Source organism: Pteronotus mesoamericanus, unplaced genomic scaffold, assembly GCF_021234165.1.
Source record: "Pteronotus mesoamericanus isolate MK-2021 breed Mesoamerican mustached bat unplaced genomic scaffold, CSHL_Meso_final contig_84, whole genome shotgun sequence".
In the NCBI taxonomy this organism is placed as follows: Eukaryota; Metazoa; Chordata; class Mammalia; order Chiroptera; family Mormoopidae; genus Pteronotus; species Pteronotus mesoamericanus.
In genome coordinates this window covers 5995980-6013515 of record NW_026555267.1, presented here as the reverse complement: position 1 = coordinate 6013515, position 17536 = coordinate 5995980, and the positions used below count along the sequence as shown (strand labels likewise).

The window sequence follows — 17536 nt, the reverse complement described above, 5'->3', positions numbered from 1 at the left end:
CCCACGTGGAGCCGCGCGGAGGGCGCCACCGCGGACTGAGGCGGAGGGACGCACGCGAGTCGAGCGCCCGCCCCGAGGAGCTGGCGTTCTAAGGGGGTGGGGGTGATGTTTTGCACGTCCCTTTAGAGGATATAACATAACTTTTGCCCCTATCTAACTCAAAAGCACAAAGATCCAGATTCTGATGTCTCCTCTCTCCTCACCCCCAAGTGGGGTAAGTGTTGGGGTGGGGGCGCACCCGCTTCCCAACGGCAGGTCCTAGGGGTGGCATTTTGCGATCCAATTCGGTCCCCTCTGAAACTCGGACCCTCAGAGTCCTCCTTGGGTCTTGAGGGAGGAGGGGGGTGAGTGTCAAATCGCTCAGCTATCCCAGCCATTACCGCTGAGGGTCTGGGATCTCAGAGGCTCAGACTGGCGAGATCCCGGAGGCTGAGTTTTGATTCCAAGGGACCGCCTCAGCTCGCACCACCGTAACTTCCGGGCGTGCAAAGGGTTAACCAGGGCTGGATATTGAGGTGGCGGGGTGCGAGGCGGGAGGGGCAGCGGGATCTGGGTGGGCGCGCTCTGATTGCCCCCCCCATTCCTCGGGGGTCAAGTTTCAGCGGCACTCCGCCCCCAGGGTAGGTGTGAAAGACACGTGTCCCCATTGTGAAGGGCCTGTCAGGCAGGACAAAGCGGCCGCCCACCCTCCCCCCCCACCCCGCCCCTCAGCCCAGCCTGGGGTCAGCTCCAGGGGGCCGGCTGGGTGTTGAGGTCTGGACCGGCCGAGCTCTGGTGACATAGGGAGAAAAAGCTGGGAGACTGGGCGGAGGCCACGTGATGCTCAAGTGAAGGGGTTGAGAATATCCCCCCACCATGAAAAAATTGAGTGGTCACCTCCATCACAGCAGAAGAGGGGATGAGCCCCTTCTCCCAACAGGCGTAGTAAGCACAGCGTCACTCCACCGCCCCCCCGCCCCGTCCCCCCCCGCCACCGCCACCCCTCCCATCAATCACCAACACAGAGAATCGCAGTGTCGAGCGCAGTCGATTTTAGTGGTTTTCTTTAATCCTGCTCTGCACTTCTTTCTCATTTACTACACGGGATATTATAAAGAATAAATAGCAGATACTCTTAATTTACAATGATTAGTCATTCCATTTGTTCTCTATATTTACAATAACTGTAAAATAACATTGAACTCTATAGCTTCTTCGAGGTCCAAGGAAAACCAAAACACTTTCCGAAGAATGGAAAATAGCTTTTTAAAAGTCCTTCTACAAAAGTTCTCCCCTCTCTTTGTACTTTAAGAAAAAATAACTTTTCCCCCTTGCTTCGCCATGCGAAGGGCACTGGAATATAAATAGCAGGTTAACATTATTAGCAACAACCAGAATAAGTCTCTCTTTTCTCTGTTCTTTTTTTTCCTTTTGCTTATTTTTTTTTAAAAATACAGTAGAAGCCGGTAACTTTTAACGTATAATACTGACCTTTTAATAAGTAAATTAAAACTGGGACCGTATATACACACAGATATACATTCCTACACAGTTAAACAGTGCATTACATGAACCAGAAAGCTAGGTCTCTGTAGCCAAAAAAAAAAAAAAAAAAAAAAGTTCATTGAATCCCCTCGCGAGAGGGTGGTGGAACTGGTTGGAGATGGTGCAGGGGGCGTCGGTGGGGATTAATCAAGTGTCCGGGTGCGGGCAGGGGGCCCCGAGTTCTAGCATGAGCACTTGCACTCGGAAATGATGGGGTACTGAATGGGAATCCAGCCGCAGCGTTGGCCCCCGCGCCGCTGACAGCGCCACCGCAGCACCGTGAGGTGCACGGACTTGGACGGCTTGCACACCATGCCCTCGGGCACTGAGCACGAGCGCTTACTGAAGCAGCTGCCCACCTTCACATAGCGCGGCCAAAAGCGGCTGCCCAGGTCGTTCCAAGCGTACAGCACCGGGCAGAAGGTCTGCGACCACAGCCACATCTGTAACTTCCTCCGCAGCTTCTTGCTCAGGCGCTGCTTCTTGCCCGGGGCCAAGCCCTCGGAGAACTCCAGCCCTTTGATCTCGCTCGGCATGGCCCCCGACGGCCGCTGCCGCAGCAGCTGGTCCAGCTCGGCCAGGTCCTCTGCGCTCCCGGCTGACCCCCCGCCTCCGCCGGGCCGGTCCTCGGGGGGCGAGGTAGCCATGAAGCCCGGGTCGTAGTGGCCCCCAAGCAGCGAGCGCAGCAGCGTCTCGTTCAGATCCTTCTCCTTGGGGTCAAAGATAGGGTCCGGGTGTTCGATGAGGTCCACCAGGGGCAGGTTGTCGCTGGGGGCCGGGCGGATGTGGAGATAGTGCTGGCCGCCGGCCGGTGCCGCCCGCAGCCCCAGGACCACCACCAGGGCGTAGAGGGTGACCCCCAGGCTGGGGCAGCGCTCCATGCCTCCGGCGCGCGCCCGGGGCTGCTGCTTCGTTCCGCGTCCCCGGAGGAGAGCACGCCGAGCCCGCGGCGCCGCCGCGCTCCTCCGTCTCTCCGGCGGCTCACCCGAGGCTGGGCAGGCGCAGGGCCGGCAGCATGAGTCGCCGGGAGAGCCCTCGCGCAACGCCGGCTCCCACCGGGGCGGATAGAAGGCACACAAGTTGGCCGCAACTCCTCTCCCGGATCTATTCGGGAAGGCGGTTGCGGCGGGGCATCCGAAATTACTCCAGGGCGACCGCAGGCGCGGGGGGCGCCGGCTCCTCGCTGCCTTCCCGGGCCGGCGGCGGCGCAGGGCGCGTGGACGAGCCGCTCTCCCCTCCTCCTCCTCTCGCTGCTCCTCGTCCTGCCGCTCTGTGCTGCTCCGCGGGCCGAGCCGGTCCTGGGGGTGCTTCCCTCCGGCTGCTCGGGCTCCGCGGCCGGCTCTGCCCGGCGGACTCCAGCGGCGGCGGCGTCCGCGCACGTTGGCACCGGTTTGTCTGTCTCGCAGGGTCCAAGCCTTTAAATTTCCTGCACTTTCAGCTCCATCACCATGGAAACCACTGACTCTCTCAGCGTTGCCCCCTCCCCCTTCTTCCCCCCCAACAACAACCCCACCCCCCACTTCTCCACCCCCGAGGAGCTGGAGCGGCACAGGCTCCGGGGGAAGCCGCCTGCACTCGCCGCGGAGGCGGCAGCGGCGGCTCCGCAGCGCCCAGGGCTGTGCCCAGCCGGACCCAGATGCCCCGGGAAGCCGACAGGCCGGCTGCCCGCCGGAGCTCACAGGCGGCGGCGGCGGCGGTGGTGGCGGCGGCGGTGGCGCTTGGCAGGTCTCAGCGCAATTTTCTCTCTCCCCCACCACCCACCCCCCTTCTCCTCCTCCTGCAAAATGCACCGCCCCCCTCCTTTCTCCTGGAGCAATGCAACTGGGGCTCTAGGCGCCCCGCCAGGGCCAGTCCTAGGGAAAGCTCGCGGCCGCGCTGGAGCCGGGTTGGAGGGTGCAGGGTCGTTTTAGGGGGTGCTCGTGGTGGTGCTGGGAGGGTTCTCACTAGCTGGGTGCTTTGCGTTGGGAGGGGAGGTGCTGGGCGCTCGTTTCTCCGTGCAGTTTGGCGCAAGGAATTTCTCCATGTGCATGGAGCTTTTTACCCGGGCGCGTCTCGCCTTCCTCTCTCCAGGGCTCGGTTTAAGTCCCCTCCCCCAGCGGGCGCGCGCGCGCACACACGCGCGCACACACACACACGCACACACATACACACACACACACACACACAACGCGCGCACACACTTTGCTCTGGGGGAGTCTGGGAGCCGCAGTGTTGCGCAGCGTGATGTAATTCCTAGGAAGCACTCTTGCCCGTCTGCTACCCGGGCCCACGAGGGGGGTCCGCTCCTCACCCTCCTCCTCCTTGGCCGGGTCCTGCACCCTGAGTGGCCGAGCTGCAGGGGCGCGTCTGGCTCGCCTGCGGCTCCCCCAGCCCGCCGGGCTCAAGAGCGGCCGCCGCTCGGCTCCCTGGGGGCGGCGCGCCCTCTGCTGGCTCGCGGCAATCCCTGCACCTGGCGCTGGCGGGGGCGGCCCTGAGAGGTGGGTTTGTCGGCTGTCCACTTTGGCTAGTTCAGTTTTTGCTTCTGTGTCCGTGTCAGTGCGCGCCGCGCGCACGTGTGTGTGTGTGTGTGTGTGTGTGTGTGTGTGTGTGCGCGCGCGCGCGCGCTGCCGGGTCCATTCTGGTTCTGTCTGTTTGCTCTAAGCTCTCCAGGCTCTCAGTCTAAACAAACTTCCTGAGGTTCCTTGGGGAGCCCCTCAAATGTCCCAAGAACAGCACTGCACCTTCTGCCTCCACTAAATCGGCCTCAGTGGGCAAAAGTGCAGGCCAGAAACTTAAAAGATGAACTGGTAGTAAATGGACGTGAGCCCTGGCTGGGCTTCACCCTGCTACAACTATGTTAACCTTGGAGTCACTTTTGTGGCATCATATACCTTACTTTTTGCATTAGTGACATAACTACGTTACTCTTATGGGCCTGCCTTTCTGTAATTCTAAATAAACCTGCATGATACATTCTCTTCCAGAAGCAGTTTGTCTCCTACGGGAGACGGATATTGAAATGACACTTCCGGTTACTTTCCCCTTGGATGAAGAACTGAATCTAAGTTTCAAAACTCAAACTCAGTTTCCTTTGCAGTGGATGTGATTGGAGTCTGGAAAAAGCTGGAGAAGAGAGATTTGGAGTGGATGACTCAAGAGCATTGCCCAGCATTCCATGGAGTGGAGTTAGGAGTTCTCATTATGACAGCCTAAATCACTCTACTTTCTTTCCCCCAAGATAAGGTTTTTCCTTCCAACTTGTGCTGCCCTCCACCCTCCAGTTTATTGTCAGGTCTATGGAATAAAACACATTGTTTCATAGTGGTTCTGCAAAACCTCAGCAGTAGGGAGGTTTCTCCAGTTTCAGCTGAAAACATTCCCTTCAACTTTCAAGTCTAGACAATATCTAGAATTAGACCATGAAGGGGCTGCCTAAAAGGAAATCTTGCTTTTATTTAAGACAAACAAACAAACAAACAACAACAACAACCCATTGGTTGTCTGGATTGAGTTGATCCTGAAGTAATGCGTGACTGCAACCTGGAACATAGTAGGCTCTTAAACAATACTCCTTTCTTTTTGATGTGCTTTGGGGGGCCTGGCGCTAGTTTGTTTTCTTAGGAAGATTAAATGTTCCAGAGCAATTTTGTCACTGCTGTGAATTAACTAAAGAAAATAATTTTTCAGTAAAGAGTTCAAAGGCTGAATTCTAGCCCAGCCCTCCTGAGATGGTAGGTTCCAATTAGGGACATTTTATTGCGCTGTTCTCTGTTCCATCAATCTCCTCTCTTCTCCCTCAAATCATCTCTTTTTGTTTGAAAACCAACCCAGATCCTTTGGCCCTTTATTTAGGCTGGGTAGATTTGACTGACCATCCAAAAAGGTCCCGGGGGAATGAAAAACAAACCATGTTAGAAAATAGTGTGGGTGACCTGCTTATAGTGTCCACTGGGCGAAGGCCATGGAGAAAAACACAAAGGAGAAGGAACTTAGTGCTAATCACCACCCCCCATGACTTTTGTAGCCTAGTTAAGGGAGGGTATGACAAGCATATGAAGGAAGCATTTTTAAAAAGTGTGAAAAAAAGCTATAAATTCCCATAACAGCATAGACTAGTGTTTCACAACCTTTAAAAAACTCATGCCCACTTTTGATGAATATTAGTTTCATGCTATGCTTTGAATGTTGCTTGAAATTTTATTAAACATTATGGTGACCCCCCAAAAGTCAAAACAATTATAAGCTATACATTTTCAAACCACGCTTACCTTTCCTTACTGTGGGGTTCTGAAATAGCCCACTCGGGGAGCTTGCAGTCAGCCCCCCTTTACGCACATACACTTAGGTGCTGAGTGAATCTGGGGATGTTATTTGCAGAGACGAAGGATTACAAACACTGATGTTACTAATACTGACAGCAATACTAATGGTAGAGCTGAGCTTTGGCTGGGCTTGAAGAAAGAGGATACATTTATCTGAGTACAGAAAGCAGGAGCTTTTGAGACACACAATGTGGGTTTGCATGAAGAGCGGAAGCACACTGGATCAAGGACAACCAGAAGATCTGGAGAGAGAAGGAAATGCCATAAACAAGGAAACTCAACACAAAGACAATCTCTGGATCAGGTGGATCTCATCTGGAATTCTGGTCCTGCCACTCACCAGCTGGGTTGCCGTCTTAGCGTCTTAACTCCAAACTCCCATTTCCTCATCTGTAAAATGGGAACAACACACACCTCTTAGAATTGTGCTATATAAAGGAGACAGGGGGTGTCTGGCTTAGCACAGCACCCAGAACAGAGTATAGAGTGGGCAACACATGTTAGCTCTTCATGGGTGCCCACTGCTCTCAATTAGCCAACCATATCGGGTTTGGGCCAGACAGCCTTGAAGGGACTGGGAGGGGTTTGTAATCAACTCCAGCACCTTTGGGCCTACTTTCTGTCCACACAGCATGTGCAAGTGAGCTATTCTCTACCGCTGCTGGCCCTCAGAGTTTGGGGGAGGGGCACTGGAATTTCTTGGGGACTCAACAGCCAACCCATTTCAATGCTTCTGTGGCTCTATTGAAGGGGGGAGCTTGACAAGCAGGACAAAGAGGGTTGTATTTCTTCAAAAGGAAGCTAGGGTGGAGATGAGCCAAGGGAAGGCTGGCTATCTGCTCAGCTTTCTGGTGGGGCCCCCAGTGCGGGGGTGCTTGGACTTTGGCTGGGATGGGCAGGCCTCGGCAGCCTGCGTAGGAAGAGTCTAGGGAACCAGGTGAGTGCAGGTCCAGCCTTGGCTGCCCACATCCCGGGACTTCAGTCCCTGCAAAATGCTCTGGGCAAGGAAAGTTGAAGCGCTCCTCCGAACAACTGCTTTGGCAACTCCGGGCCCAGGGAAGAGGGTCCCCAAAGTGCTTTTAGGCATTTTTTTCTGATCTCTGGCTGATTTTAAGAACAATTCAACACTCTTCTTGTGTTTTTTTTGTTTTTTTGTTTTTTTTGCCCTGGAAATGTAAACCTGAGGCAGCTGTGGGTGATGTACAAAGGACAGGAGGCTTGATGTTGGAAAACCTGCATCCTACTAGCTGTGTGGCCTTGGGTGAGTCACTCTCCCTCTCTGGTGCTCCCCTGACACACAGAGATCAGGGGACCCTGAAGCACCGTAACAGAGAAGACATGCCAGCTGCCATTTTTTAGGCCTGGCAGCAACCTGGGCATATGCAAACCAGCGCCCTCAGATTCTGACACTCTCTCGGGTGTCATAAATGTCAAATTTGATGGGGGTTTTTTTTTGTAGTGAGACCCAAAATAGCATTTTTGGACTTGACCTAACTTAACAAAGTGAGGAAAAGTCCACCACAAGACTTGTCACTTTCTTCCCCTGATTTGTGGAAGAGCGGAGGTGACTTCCAAGGCCAGGCAGAGGGTGGTGGGCACCCCATGGTGAGCCGGGGGATGGGGGCAGGGGGGTAGAACCCTGGCTGGGTCAGAACTCACCACAGCCAGGCTGGCAGCCAGTTCAGCTTCACAGTTCGTTCTCATTGTGTGTGTGTGTCCAACTGGTGACAAGATTCTAGTTGTAATGGTGACATTCGAAGTAGCATAGACATTTGCAGGGGGGCGGGGGTGAGGTGGGGAGGCACGAGGCACCTACGGGAGGAGAGAACGAAGGGAGAAAGGGAGGCAGGTCACTCCAAGTCTTGGGCTGGGGTGGGAAAGCAGGGAAATAAATGTGAAATGCATTTCCAGGAACAGAGACAAAGCTAAAGGCCAAAGGAGGAAGGGGGCTGCTTCCAGCGCGGCAGCCCCTTCCCTTCGCTAGTCTGGCTCCCGCTCTGCCTGCGGCCGCTCTGCCTGCGGGCCCCCTCCCCACACGGCTCCACGCTGGGGAAGGGGAGACGACTCTGGAGCCCAGTGGCTCATTCATCTCCTGATAAACTGTTTATCTGAGTTTTAACGAGGGCGCCTCTCTTCCAGCCCTGGAGACAGAAGCCTCCTCATGTTTAGCCTGCCCTAATGTAGGGGGCCTGGGAGCGGGTGGGGGCGACGCCAGCAGGCCGAGCCTCTGCCCCTGCCGAGCTGCACACTTTGCCTCTGCGCTTTGCCCTGCGCTCCCGCAGCTGCACGTGGAGTTTCCTCTGCTGGAGTCTGGGGCTGGGATGGACTCGAGGATTTCCTCTGGAAAGGGAATCTTTTTGCAGTTCCTTTCTCTCCAGCCACTGTACACACACACGCACATGCACACGCACACGCACATGCCCACGCACATGCATTCTAAATAAATTTTAAAAAATCAAACAAAACTTGGTTCTGAGTTGTGGACTATGTGACCCAGTATTCCATAAGGAAAACAAACGGAACGACGCAGCTACAGCATTGCGGGCGTGGGAAAAGGGTCTCCCAAATGATGGCCGGGCGGTTTTGTGAAAAGACAAAATTCATAGAAATGTAAACCTTAGGTGTTCTAAGGTCTGCTTCCCACCTCCCCTTACTCACCCTTGCGGACCCACACAAGCGCCCACTTGTGCCGATACTGATGAATGCATGTTGACAGCTTCCTCCCACCCACATACATACGCACCTCCCACACTCCCTGTGTCACCCCCCCTCACGGTTGCCCTTCTGCCCCTCCCTTTGTCACCTGGATTATCAAGGTTTCTAGAGACAGTCCCCCTTAGCTACTTGCTGTGAGGAATTGCACATAGCTTCCTCCATCCCACCCCCAAATACACAAGTGACCATCTCAACCTAGGCTCACATTTCCCACACATTCTCTCATCCTGTTGCCTCAGATAGATGTTTATTGAGATCGTATGGTCTAGTCCCCTTTATCCCCTCCAAGACTTAAGATAACAAGGAGATAGGGGCTCAATGGAGTGAAAAATAAAGTGAACCCCCCCATTTCAAGTGGTTGGGGTGACTAACAGGTTCTGGCCACTGAATCCATCTAATGCTACATTCTTCCATCTCTGAATCTTTTTCTAGTGTCAACTATTGGTGAGGCTTGGAAATTATGCACTGTGACCACCTGCTGTCATCCATGAGTCTTACCCATGGATCACCAGGCATGCACCCCGATTCCTGACCTTCTGCTTGCTAAGGAACACATGAAGTCCTTTCTTTCTTTGAGGAGCTCAGAGACCACTGGGGTAAACAGGGGAAAAGAAATAAAAGATTCCAATTCAGGATGTCAACTGCCATCCTGAATAAAGCACAGGAATGTTGGGGTGGGAGTAGGGGTTCCAAGGAGGCTCCCCGGGGAATTGGGTGTCCAGGTTGGGCTTTGAAAGACCACGAGGCTGTCACAGGGTAGAGGGGTGAGGAGGGGGCACTGGCTGGATTGCATCTTGGCCAGTGGAGGGGGCTGGCCACATAATTCAAACCCTAGGGACAAGTTGGCAGTGCTAAGTGTTGGGGCCTGAGGACAAGAGCCTGGAACACCAGGGGCCTTGTCTGGCGAGCCATCGAGAGCTTAAGCAGTTTGAAATCCAATTCGAATTTAGACTTGAGTTTAGAAATACTTGAAAGAAACCTTGGAAACCGTATTAATATGGTGATTATAGGTCTTAAATATTTTACGACGGCCACTATTAAAAAACAAAAACAAACTTGATTTTGATTGAAACCTAGGCCGCTCAGTCCTAGAACCCTTGCTTCTAATCTCTGTGCAGGGATTATCTTATGTGTGCAGAAAAATTCCTAAAAATATGTTTAAAAATCATTCCTTGTAACGATTACCCCTAAAAAATGGGGTGAGTGGGGTGAGGAGGGGGGAAAATCTCACTTTTTACTTTATATTATCTTTATGTAAATGTGCTTTTAAAAAAGAGAAAAAGTGTCATCATTACTTTTGTGTTTAAGGAAAAATCAACAAAAGATTAAAATCTATGAATTTAGAAGAAATAACTTGCCCCAAAGTAACTATCAGGCATTAGTAAAGCTGGAAGTGATATTTAACGTTCTATGTGTCGAAAGAGTTTTGAAGCCAGCACTAGGCCGCAGGGCAGGGTCGACTGGTATTCTTGGATGGACTCTATTTCAGGTTTAGTTCAACGGTTCAGTGCTCACATCCGACGGTGAAGTGAGGGAGAAGCCTGTTTCAGGAGCTTTTGTGTGCAGGGGCGTGCATTTGTGCGCATGCGTCTAAGAATGTGCCGGCCACTGTTTCGTCTCAGGCATCAACAGAGAAGTCCGACAGCTTTCAAAATAAAGAAGTACCTGAATCAATACCCATCACTGGGCTGACAAACCAAACCAAACCAAAATGCACCAAGAACCAATCTCATGTTTGATCAAAACTCTGCAGTCTGGCGAGTTTGGGATTGGGGCCTGGGCACTGGGAGTAGGTCACCTAAGTTGAGGCTTTTCTCTCCCAGTTGCCGGTCTTAGAAACAAGAATATAAGTTTAACACTTAGGAAGTTACCACCTGCCTTAGAAACATTATCTTCTCTACATCGTACAAGAGGAACTTCTGAAGTAGGGACAACTGTCTCCCCATTTTATAGATAGGGAAATTGAGGCCCAATTGAGGGAGGGAGGGAGATTGGTGAGGGAGCTTCCCAAGGCCATATCGTATTTCGCTTGGAGGATTGCCTCGGGAGGCAGGGCGAGGGTTCTTAGCTCAGAGCTGTGGGCCCAGAGGGCTTCCTAAGGTGCTGATCTCCATCGGTTTATTACTGCTCTCTTGGTCTGACTCCATATTTGACTCTGGCTGGGGAGACTCACTTTTGGCAACCTGGCCAAGTCAGGGCAAAGGTTCATGTCATCTTCCCCTCCCCCGCCCCGCCCTGGGTCCCACCCTCCATAATGGAGCATGACTGTAGTAAAACAGGGCTTTTGATCAAGCTTCTTCACATCACTTTCAAGACAAACAATGTCTCTGAAGCCCCCAACTGCTTTTATTTTTCTTATATCTAAGGTTTCACCTTAGTGCCTTTACTCAGCTTCATTAAAAAAAAAATGCCCCCAATTAAGAAAAAAAAAAACATCATGGCATTTCATTACTGTCATTTACAAAGCAAACCTACAGAAAATGAAAAGAGAAGCTTCAAAGTTACATGAACCTCCTTAAATTTCTAAAAGGCGTGCCATGGATGAAAAAATTCACTGGTTTCTGTATAGAAAAAAAGTTTTTTTTTTACAATAAACAAAGGCTATTGATCCTGTATGAAATATATAAATAAAAGGGGTCCCTACTGCCGCTCTAACGCATCAGGCATTCTCCACCTACCACAAAATTTCCAGTCCTTCTCCAGCATCGTAAATTAAGATCTTAAGTAACTGTATTAGTTAAGATACAAACAAAAGTAAATAAAACAGCAACTAGTTCTTCACCAGCAGGAGTTATGGGAATACTCACGTTTCAACACAGCATTTTTTTTTCCCAAGGCACAATTCCTTATTTATAGGACTTTAGAAAAAAAATAGTTTTATAAATTATTAGTGCACATATAAATGTTAAAAATTTGTTTTCCACCTGTGGTAGAGAGAATGAATAAGGTTAGAGAAGAGTGCAATGTTGGGGCCCCTTGGTCTCCTCCCCACAAAATGAACCCAGTAGACTACAATTTCAGACAAGTGTTTCCTCGCACAAAGGCTTAACCATGTTAACTAGTTAATGTAAAGCTTGATTAAACTCGCAAAGATAATCCCTAAAATGCCGAGAGAAGAGCCCTTGAAGTGCCTGGAGGTGGCAGGGAGGGGTGAGCCGGTAATGAGGCAAGGTTGTGGTTCCGACCTCATTTTCACTTTGCATTGTTTCAAAAGTGAATTACTGCAGTGGTTCAGCAAAATACATTGAGAAAAATGCAAAGCTGCTTGTCTCACCTCCTTGGGGATTTGAGTCACCACAGATGAGCCTTTAAATGTAGTAAAAGCCATCATAATTATCATGCCACGGGGGTAAGAAAATCTTGGTAAATCATTTTTTATAGAACTTTGCTTTTCTTTCAGGCCCTGGCCCAGGAGGATGGGCAGCTACCTTGGAGACTAAATGTTTATGTCTCAGGCTTCCTCAACAGTATGAACATTTACTTCTGGAGTTGTCCTATTGTTTCATGTGTGATTCCAAAATACTTGTTCTAAATATTTTGACAGGCAGGGAAGCTTTAGGGTACTTGTCCTCTTTTAGGGACTGCAGGATCATGGCTGGTTGTGGAGCGGGGGTTTGGTGAGGTCTCTGATCTGTCCCCGAGAGCAGCTCTTTTTCATCCTGCAGCCGTCAGGGTCCTAAGTGAAAGCCTCATAGCTCATCAACATTTCTCCAAGTTCACCACTGAGAAATAGAGTTTGCAGATAGTACTAGCCCACCCAAGGCAGGGTAGCTTCCTGCTGAATGCACTGAGGTGTCCTTCTCATTTCTTCCAAAGTCTTAGTATTCCTGAAGGAGAAACAGGCTAAAATAAACTCGTAAATAGAAAGGGAATTAGTTATGATTGTTAAAAAACCTCTGAGGATTCACCTGCTTTCTCTCAAGATAGGATTATGACGTTGGATGCCTTTTCCAATCTGACCACAGCCTACCTTTTCCCCATCACCTCTTTCTGCTCTGCTCTTCACCTTGTGGTTAGCATGTCTAGAACCCTTTGGGAGTCTCTATACAGAACCTGCATTCCTCACTGTTACATGTCTGTCTACTTACTCTCTCCCTTTTGCAAAATCATCCGCAGCCTTCTAGATTCTGCTTAAACATCGCTTCCTCCATTCTTGATCCCCTCTGGGTGAAATCAGTCGCTCCCTCCCTCAGATCCTACACTATTCTACACTTTCCTCTAGTTTACTGATGACCGGTTTGCATTCTAGGAAGCCATCGGTCTTGACGGCTAGACAGGGAGCTCTTTATATGGGAGTTTATCTCTGTATCCTCCGTACCTAGCGTTGTGTTTGCTATAGAGCAGGTGCCTAGAGAATGAATGAATCTCTGCACTTGTTTAATTGCTTTTGGGGACCATGATGGATCCTGGCAGTGGGTGGAGGGAACCCATGGTGGTGAAAACTATGCCCATCTCTCAGTTAACACAGCAAATCCAGACAGTGACGGCTTACAATGTGTGATCTTTTCTTAGAAATCAAATCCTTTCTAGGTATCTGGAAGATAAAAAGACCAGCCTGACTAAAACAGACGCTTTTTAACTGGTACTCACCAATGACTTGCCCAAGCTGAACTGGACGTGGCCTGGGTGTTGTACCAACACTCTCAGCAGCCTGAATGCTCACAAATTAGCAGCTCAGTATCCTGAGGTTCACTGTCTTTGGCAGCAAAAGCAAGCCAGGGCAGGGGCAGGGGTGAGGAGTGGTTGGCTCTGTCCCAGGGAGCTGCAGCTTGGGGTGGGGGTCGGAGAGCGGTTGAATGATCCAGCTCACTCTGGGGAGGCACAGCTGCTGTGACATGTCAGGCTAAACTCAGCCCACGCCCTTGGAAAGAAAGATGGTAGAGTCCCCACCCCCATCCTTGAGACCCCAGGGCCTAGTCCTTGTTGGAATCTCTTTTCTCTCCCTTCCACTCTACTGCTCCCAGTCCCTGCTGTCTTCCTAGAGAGGTGGTTTCAGAAGCTGTTTCCAAAAGGGCCAAAGACAACGAATCTTTCTGAAGACTAGGCTCCTCTTGGTGTCCGATTCCTCTTCGTGTAGCCAAAGAGCCTTACACACGTCGCCTGGCACAGTCAGCACTCACTGGGGGTGACTGATCGATGGTTAGGTTCACTGTCAACACCGATGAGGTGCAACTCCTTAAACATCCTTTAGGTCCTCTGAGCTGTCATTCTGTAGCCGCAGCTGTCCAGATAACCAGGTCAAAGGTGCCCATCTGGGTATTCTTTTCCCAGGCGGAATGACGCAGCCCCATGCAAAAGCTTCTCAGGGGCAGCGCGACATCACCAGGGTTCTGTCCACCTGGCACAAACGGCAACGCTTTGAAGAAGAAATGGATTAAGGTATTGGATTACAGTTTCTGTAGCCAGGCTCAAGGCCCGAGCTGCCTGTCCTCCCCCAAGTAGGGTGACTTGGCAGAACAGTTCAGGCTTCCCGCCGTCCTTCCTCACTTTCTTCCAGTCTCCATAGCCCTCCGGACCGGGGGCGGGGTGGAATAAGGGGAGCCCTCCCTCCTCATGACCTAATCCAACATTTTAGTAAAGGGTAAACGGGGCCACATTCCTTATCTTATACTTCTTTCTGCACACGTTCTGCGCTACCCCGAGGCAATGTGAAGATGTGGGCAAGAGGAGCCAGTGGGTATTACCAGTAAGTGACAGCTGGGTGGTGGCAACAGCTAAATGAGAAAATTGATGTTAATCTCTTTCTTCTCTTCCTCTTCCTTCCTACCAATTACTGAGCTCTTGCTCTGTGACGAGTCTAGTGCATTATGTTTGTTCTCTCATTTAGATGTTTTGAGCAAAACATTCCAGCTTATAGGTGAGGACATGAAAATTCAGGGAGGTCAAGTGACTTGACCAAGGTCACCCAAATAGAATGTGGCATAGCCGTGGTTTAACTCTCTGCCCAGCTTCAAAGCTGTGGCTCTTGTTGATGGCCTCTTTTTGTCTCATCTGGGATTCTGCTTCTCGCGTTCCTTATACAACTAACAAATACAGAGGGTGGTGGTGGGAAAAGCACAGGAGTGGGCACTAGCGTGACTTACAAAATGGGGGTATAAATTATTAATAGATGCAAATATGTGTGGTAAAGCTTAGAATGAGTGGGAATAATACATGCTAATTTGGATACTGTGATTATCTCTGGAGAGGGGGTGAAGTACGTGGTGGGTATTTATGTGTGTTTATAACATATTTTTTAAAAAGAAAACAAGAGAACTTCCAAAGCAAACATGAAACAAATAAAAATCTTTGGCATCCAAAACCACAATGAAATACTACTTCATACCCATTAGGATGGTGATGTGTGTGTGTGTGTGTGTGTGTGTGTAAAATAAGTGTTGACAAAAATATGGAGAAATCGGAACTCTCGTGTACTGCTGGTGGGAATGTAAAATGGTGTGGTTGCTGTACAAAACAGTATGGCAGTTTCTTAAAAAAACTAAAAAATAGAATTACCATATGGATCCAGCAAGTCCACCTCTGGGGTATACACCCAAAGCACTGAAAGCAGGGACGCAAGCTGATATTCGTACACCCACGTTCATGGCGGCACCGTTCACAATAGCCAGAAGGTGGAAACAATGAAAGTGTTCACCAACAGGGGAATGGAGGAGCAAAATGTGATAGCAACATGCACCCAAAGTAGTATTATTCAGCCTTAGAAAGGAAGGTGATTCAGACATATGTTCCAACAGGGATGAACCTCAAGAACATTATTCAAGGTGAAATAAACCAGACACAAAAGGACAAATATTGTACGATTCTACTTACATGAGGTACCTAAAATGACCACATCCATAAAGACAAGAAGTGGAATGGTGGTTGCCATGGGGGAGTGGAGGGGGAATGGGGACTTGCTTCTTAATGGGGGCAAGATTCCAGTTCGGGGAGATGAAAATGTTCTGGAGAGGCATGGCTGTGTTGGTGGCACAGCAGTGGAAACGTACTTAATGCCACTGGCTAAGACTGCACGTTTTACACTCCGTATATTTTTACCAAAAAACAAAACCAAACCCTTTGATGTTCAGTGAGGAACAGTCCCCCCTCATGGGCCATCTTTCCTGGGCTCGGTCCCCAGCAGGGACAGGAGATACAGCGCGAAGGGAGAAGCACCCCTCCCCTGGTCACGCTCGGCTGGCAGCTTTCTTGACCCAGGTGGGCCCATGGCTTTGTGCAAAGCGAACTTCTCCATCCTTTCTGCTGTCGCCCAGCCAAGCCCCGAATGCTTTCAGGCTCCGAGGAAGTTCATCTGGAAATCAAAGCAGGCCTTCAAGGGTCTGCATGGATTGAAAGACTCTCTCCTGGCCGGTTCTGAGGCTGCAGCCAGCCCCTTGGGGATAGTAACAGCCCTGTCAGCCAAGGCCAATCTGGCGACCTCAGAATCCCAAATTAGCACCTGGCCCTTGATAGGGCAACGTTGGTTTAAAGTTTAAGTGAAACCTTGACAGTCCTAGGGACTTGAGGGGAGGCCCCAGGCCGCTCTCATAGGATGCTCTTTCTTCAGAGGAATGTGATGGTGTGTACAGTGTGGTGTCTGCAGTCCAATCCTACAACTGCAATTAGGGCCTTTCAATGGAGGTGTCAGCCACATTCAGAGTCTGAACGGTCTCACCCATGACATTCATAATGGGATAAAAGTTCCATTCCGGGACTGACAACTTCAAATGGAATTTGGTGTAATCTTTTATTTATTTACAGGGTTGTGGGAGTGGGGGTGGGGGTTGTAAAAATCCCATCTCACCCGGCGTTCCCCCTTCCCCCTCCTCCGGCCAAGCTTCCAAGGATAAAAATGAGGGTTGGGATTACATTTGGAGGGAAGCAAGGCTATATTTAAATATGCTTTGGAAAGTGTGGCTCCATGTCAGTTCAGAGCGACAGCTTCATCCAGCCTGGCCTGGGACATTCCAAAGAATCATATCGCGACCTTCTGCTAATTGCTGCCAATTTATCAGTTCCAATTTCTCCGATACCGGGGCCAGGTCTGAGTTCTCGCTGCTCACTCTCGGGGAGAGGCAACACCCTGGATTTACTCCAGCAGCCGAAGAAACCTTCCACCTTTTCCCTGGTTTTCACTGATGGCGATGGCTGTTTAATTAATTCTCGAATGCCCCTTCTTGTTAACCTGAGCTTACCCAAGTCATTATTTCATTAGCTGCCTCTTGGTAGGTCTTTCAGTGAGTTCAGTGCGTCTTATTTACACAAAAGCAGAGGCTCGCGCTTTCTTTTTTTCCTTTTCTTTTTTCTTTCTTTCTTTCCTTTTTTTCTTTTTTCCTTTTTTTCTTTTTTTGGCAGTATTAAGGCAGCCAGGAGAGCCAGGGGGTAGGGGTGGGGGGTAGGGGATGGACTTATTTGTAATTACAGTAGGGTTCTTGCTCCCAACTGGTCCCACCGTTCCGTCCATTCACAGGCTCTGGCCAGGGCTGGCGCCAAGATCTCCAAGTTGCCCTGTGTTTATGTCATTGAGACGAGGACAATATTTCAGTGTGGAGCCAAGCCACAGGGATCCACTCTATAAAACCCTCACTAAAAATAGACGCTCCAACCCCTGCCCAGCCCCCTCCCCGCCTCCGCGACTCCCCCATGCCTGCCCCCAGCGCTCCAGCACCCAACTTCAATTCGCAGGGAGACAGGCATGCCAAATCGGCAGAATCTCCCAGCTCTGGGGGCCTGGCGAGCTCCTTTCTTCCCCAGGAGTTTTAAAGCAGAATAAAAGGCGTCAATTAGCAGCCTTTGGAGCTGACAGGGCAATTAAAGCTAAATTGCAAGACAGAGGGAGAGCGAGAAAAAGAGGAGAGGGAAAGAGAGAGAGAGGGAGAGAGAGAAAGAGATTTCAAATGTATTTTTGGTGACAGCTGCATTTTTGAGGAGGGTGAGCCTCTCAAACTACAACTGGCTGTTTGGATATACTTTCACTTGTGAAGTGATATTTTCAGTGAACACTGATATGTTCAGTTTAT

At 50.4% G+C, this 17536-nt stretch overlaps 1 protein-coding gene across 1 annotated transcript; it reads right to left on the bottom strand.

The window, feature by feature from the left end:
• Positions 1–1624: 1624 nt before the first annotated feature.
• NOG (noggin) lies at positions 1625–2723 on the bottom strand. Its single transcript, XM_054585535.1, has one exon. It carries the CDS (start codon positions 2403–2405, stop codon positions 1707–1709), a length of 699 nt encoding a protein of 232 aa, XP_054441510.1. The 5' UTR covers positions 2406–2723; the 3' UTR covers positions 1625–1706.
• Positions 2724–17536: the final 14813 nt, after the last annotated feature.

Excerpts from the sequence above, each read along its gene's own strand:
- NOG (XM_054585535.1), bottom strand. The coding sequence starts at position 2,405 with ATGGAGCGCTGCCCCAGCCTGGGGGTCACCCTCTACGCCCTGGTGGTG.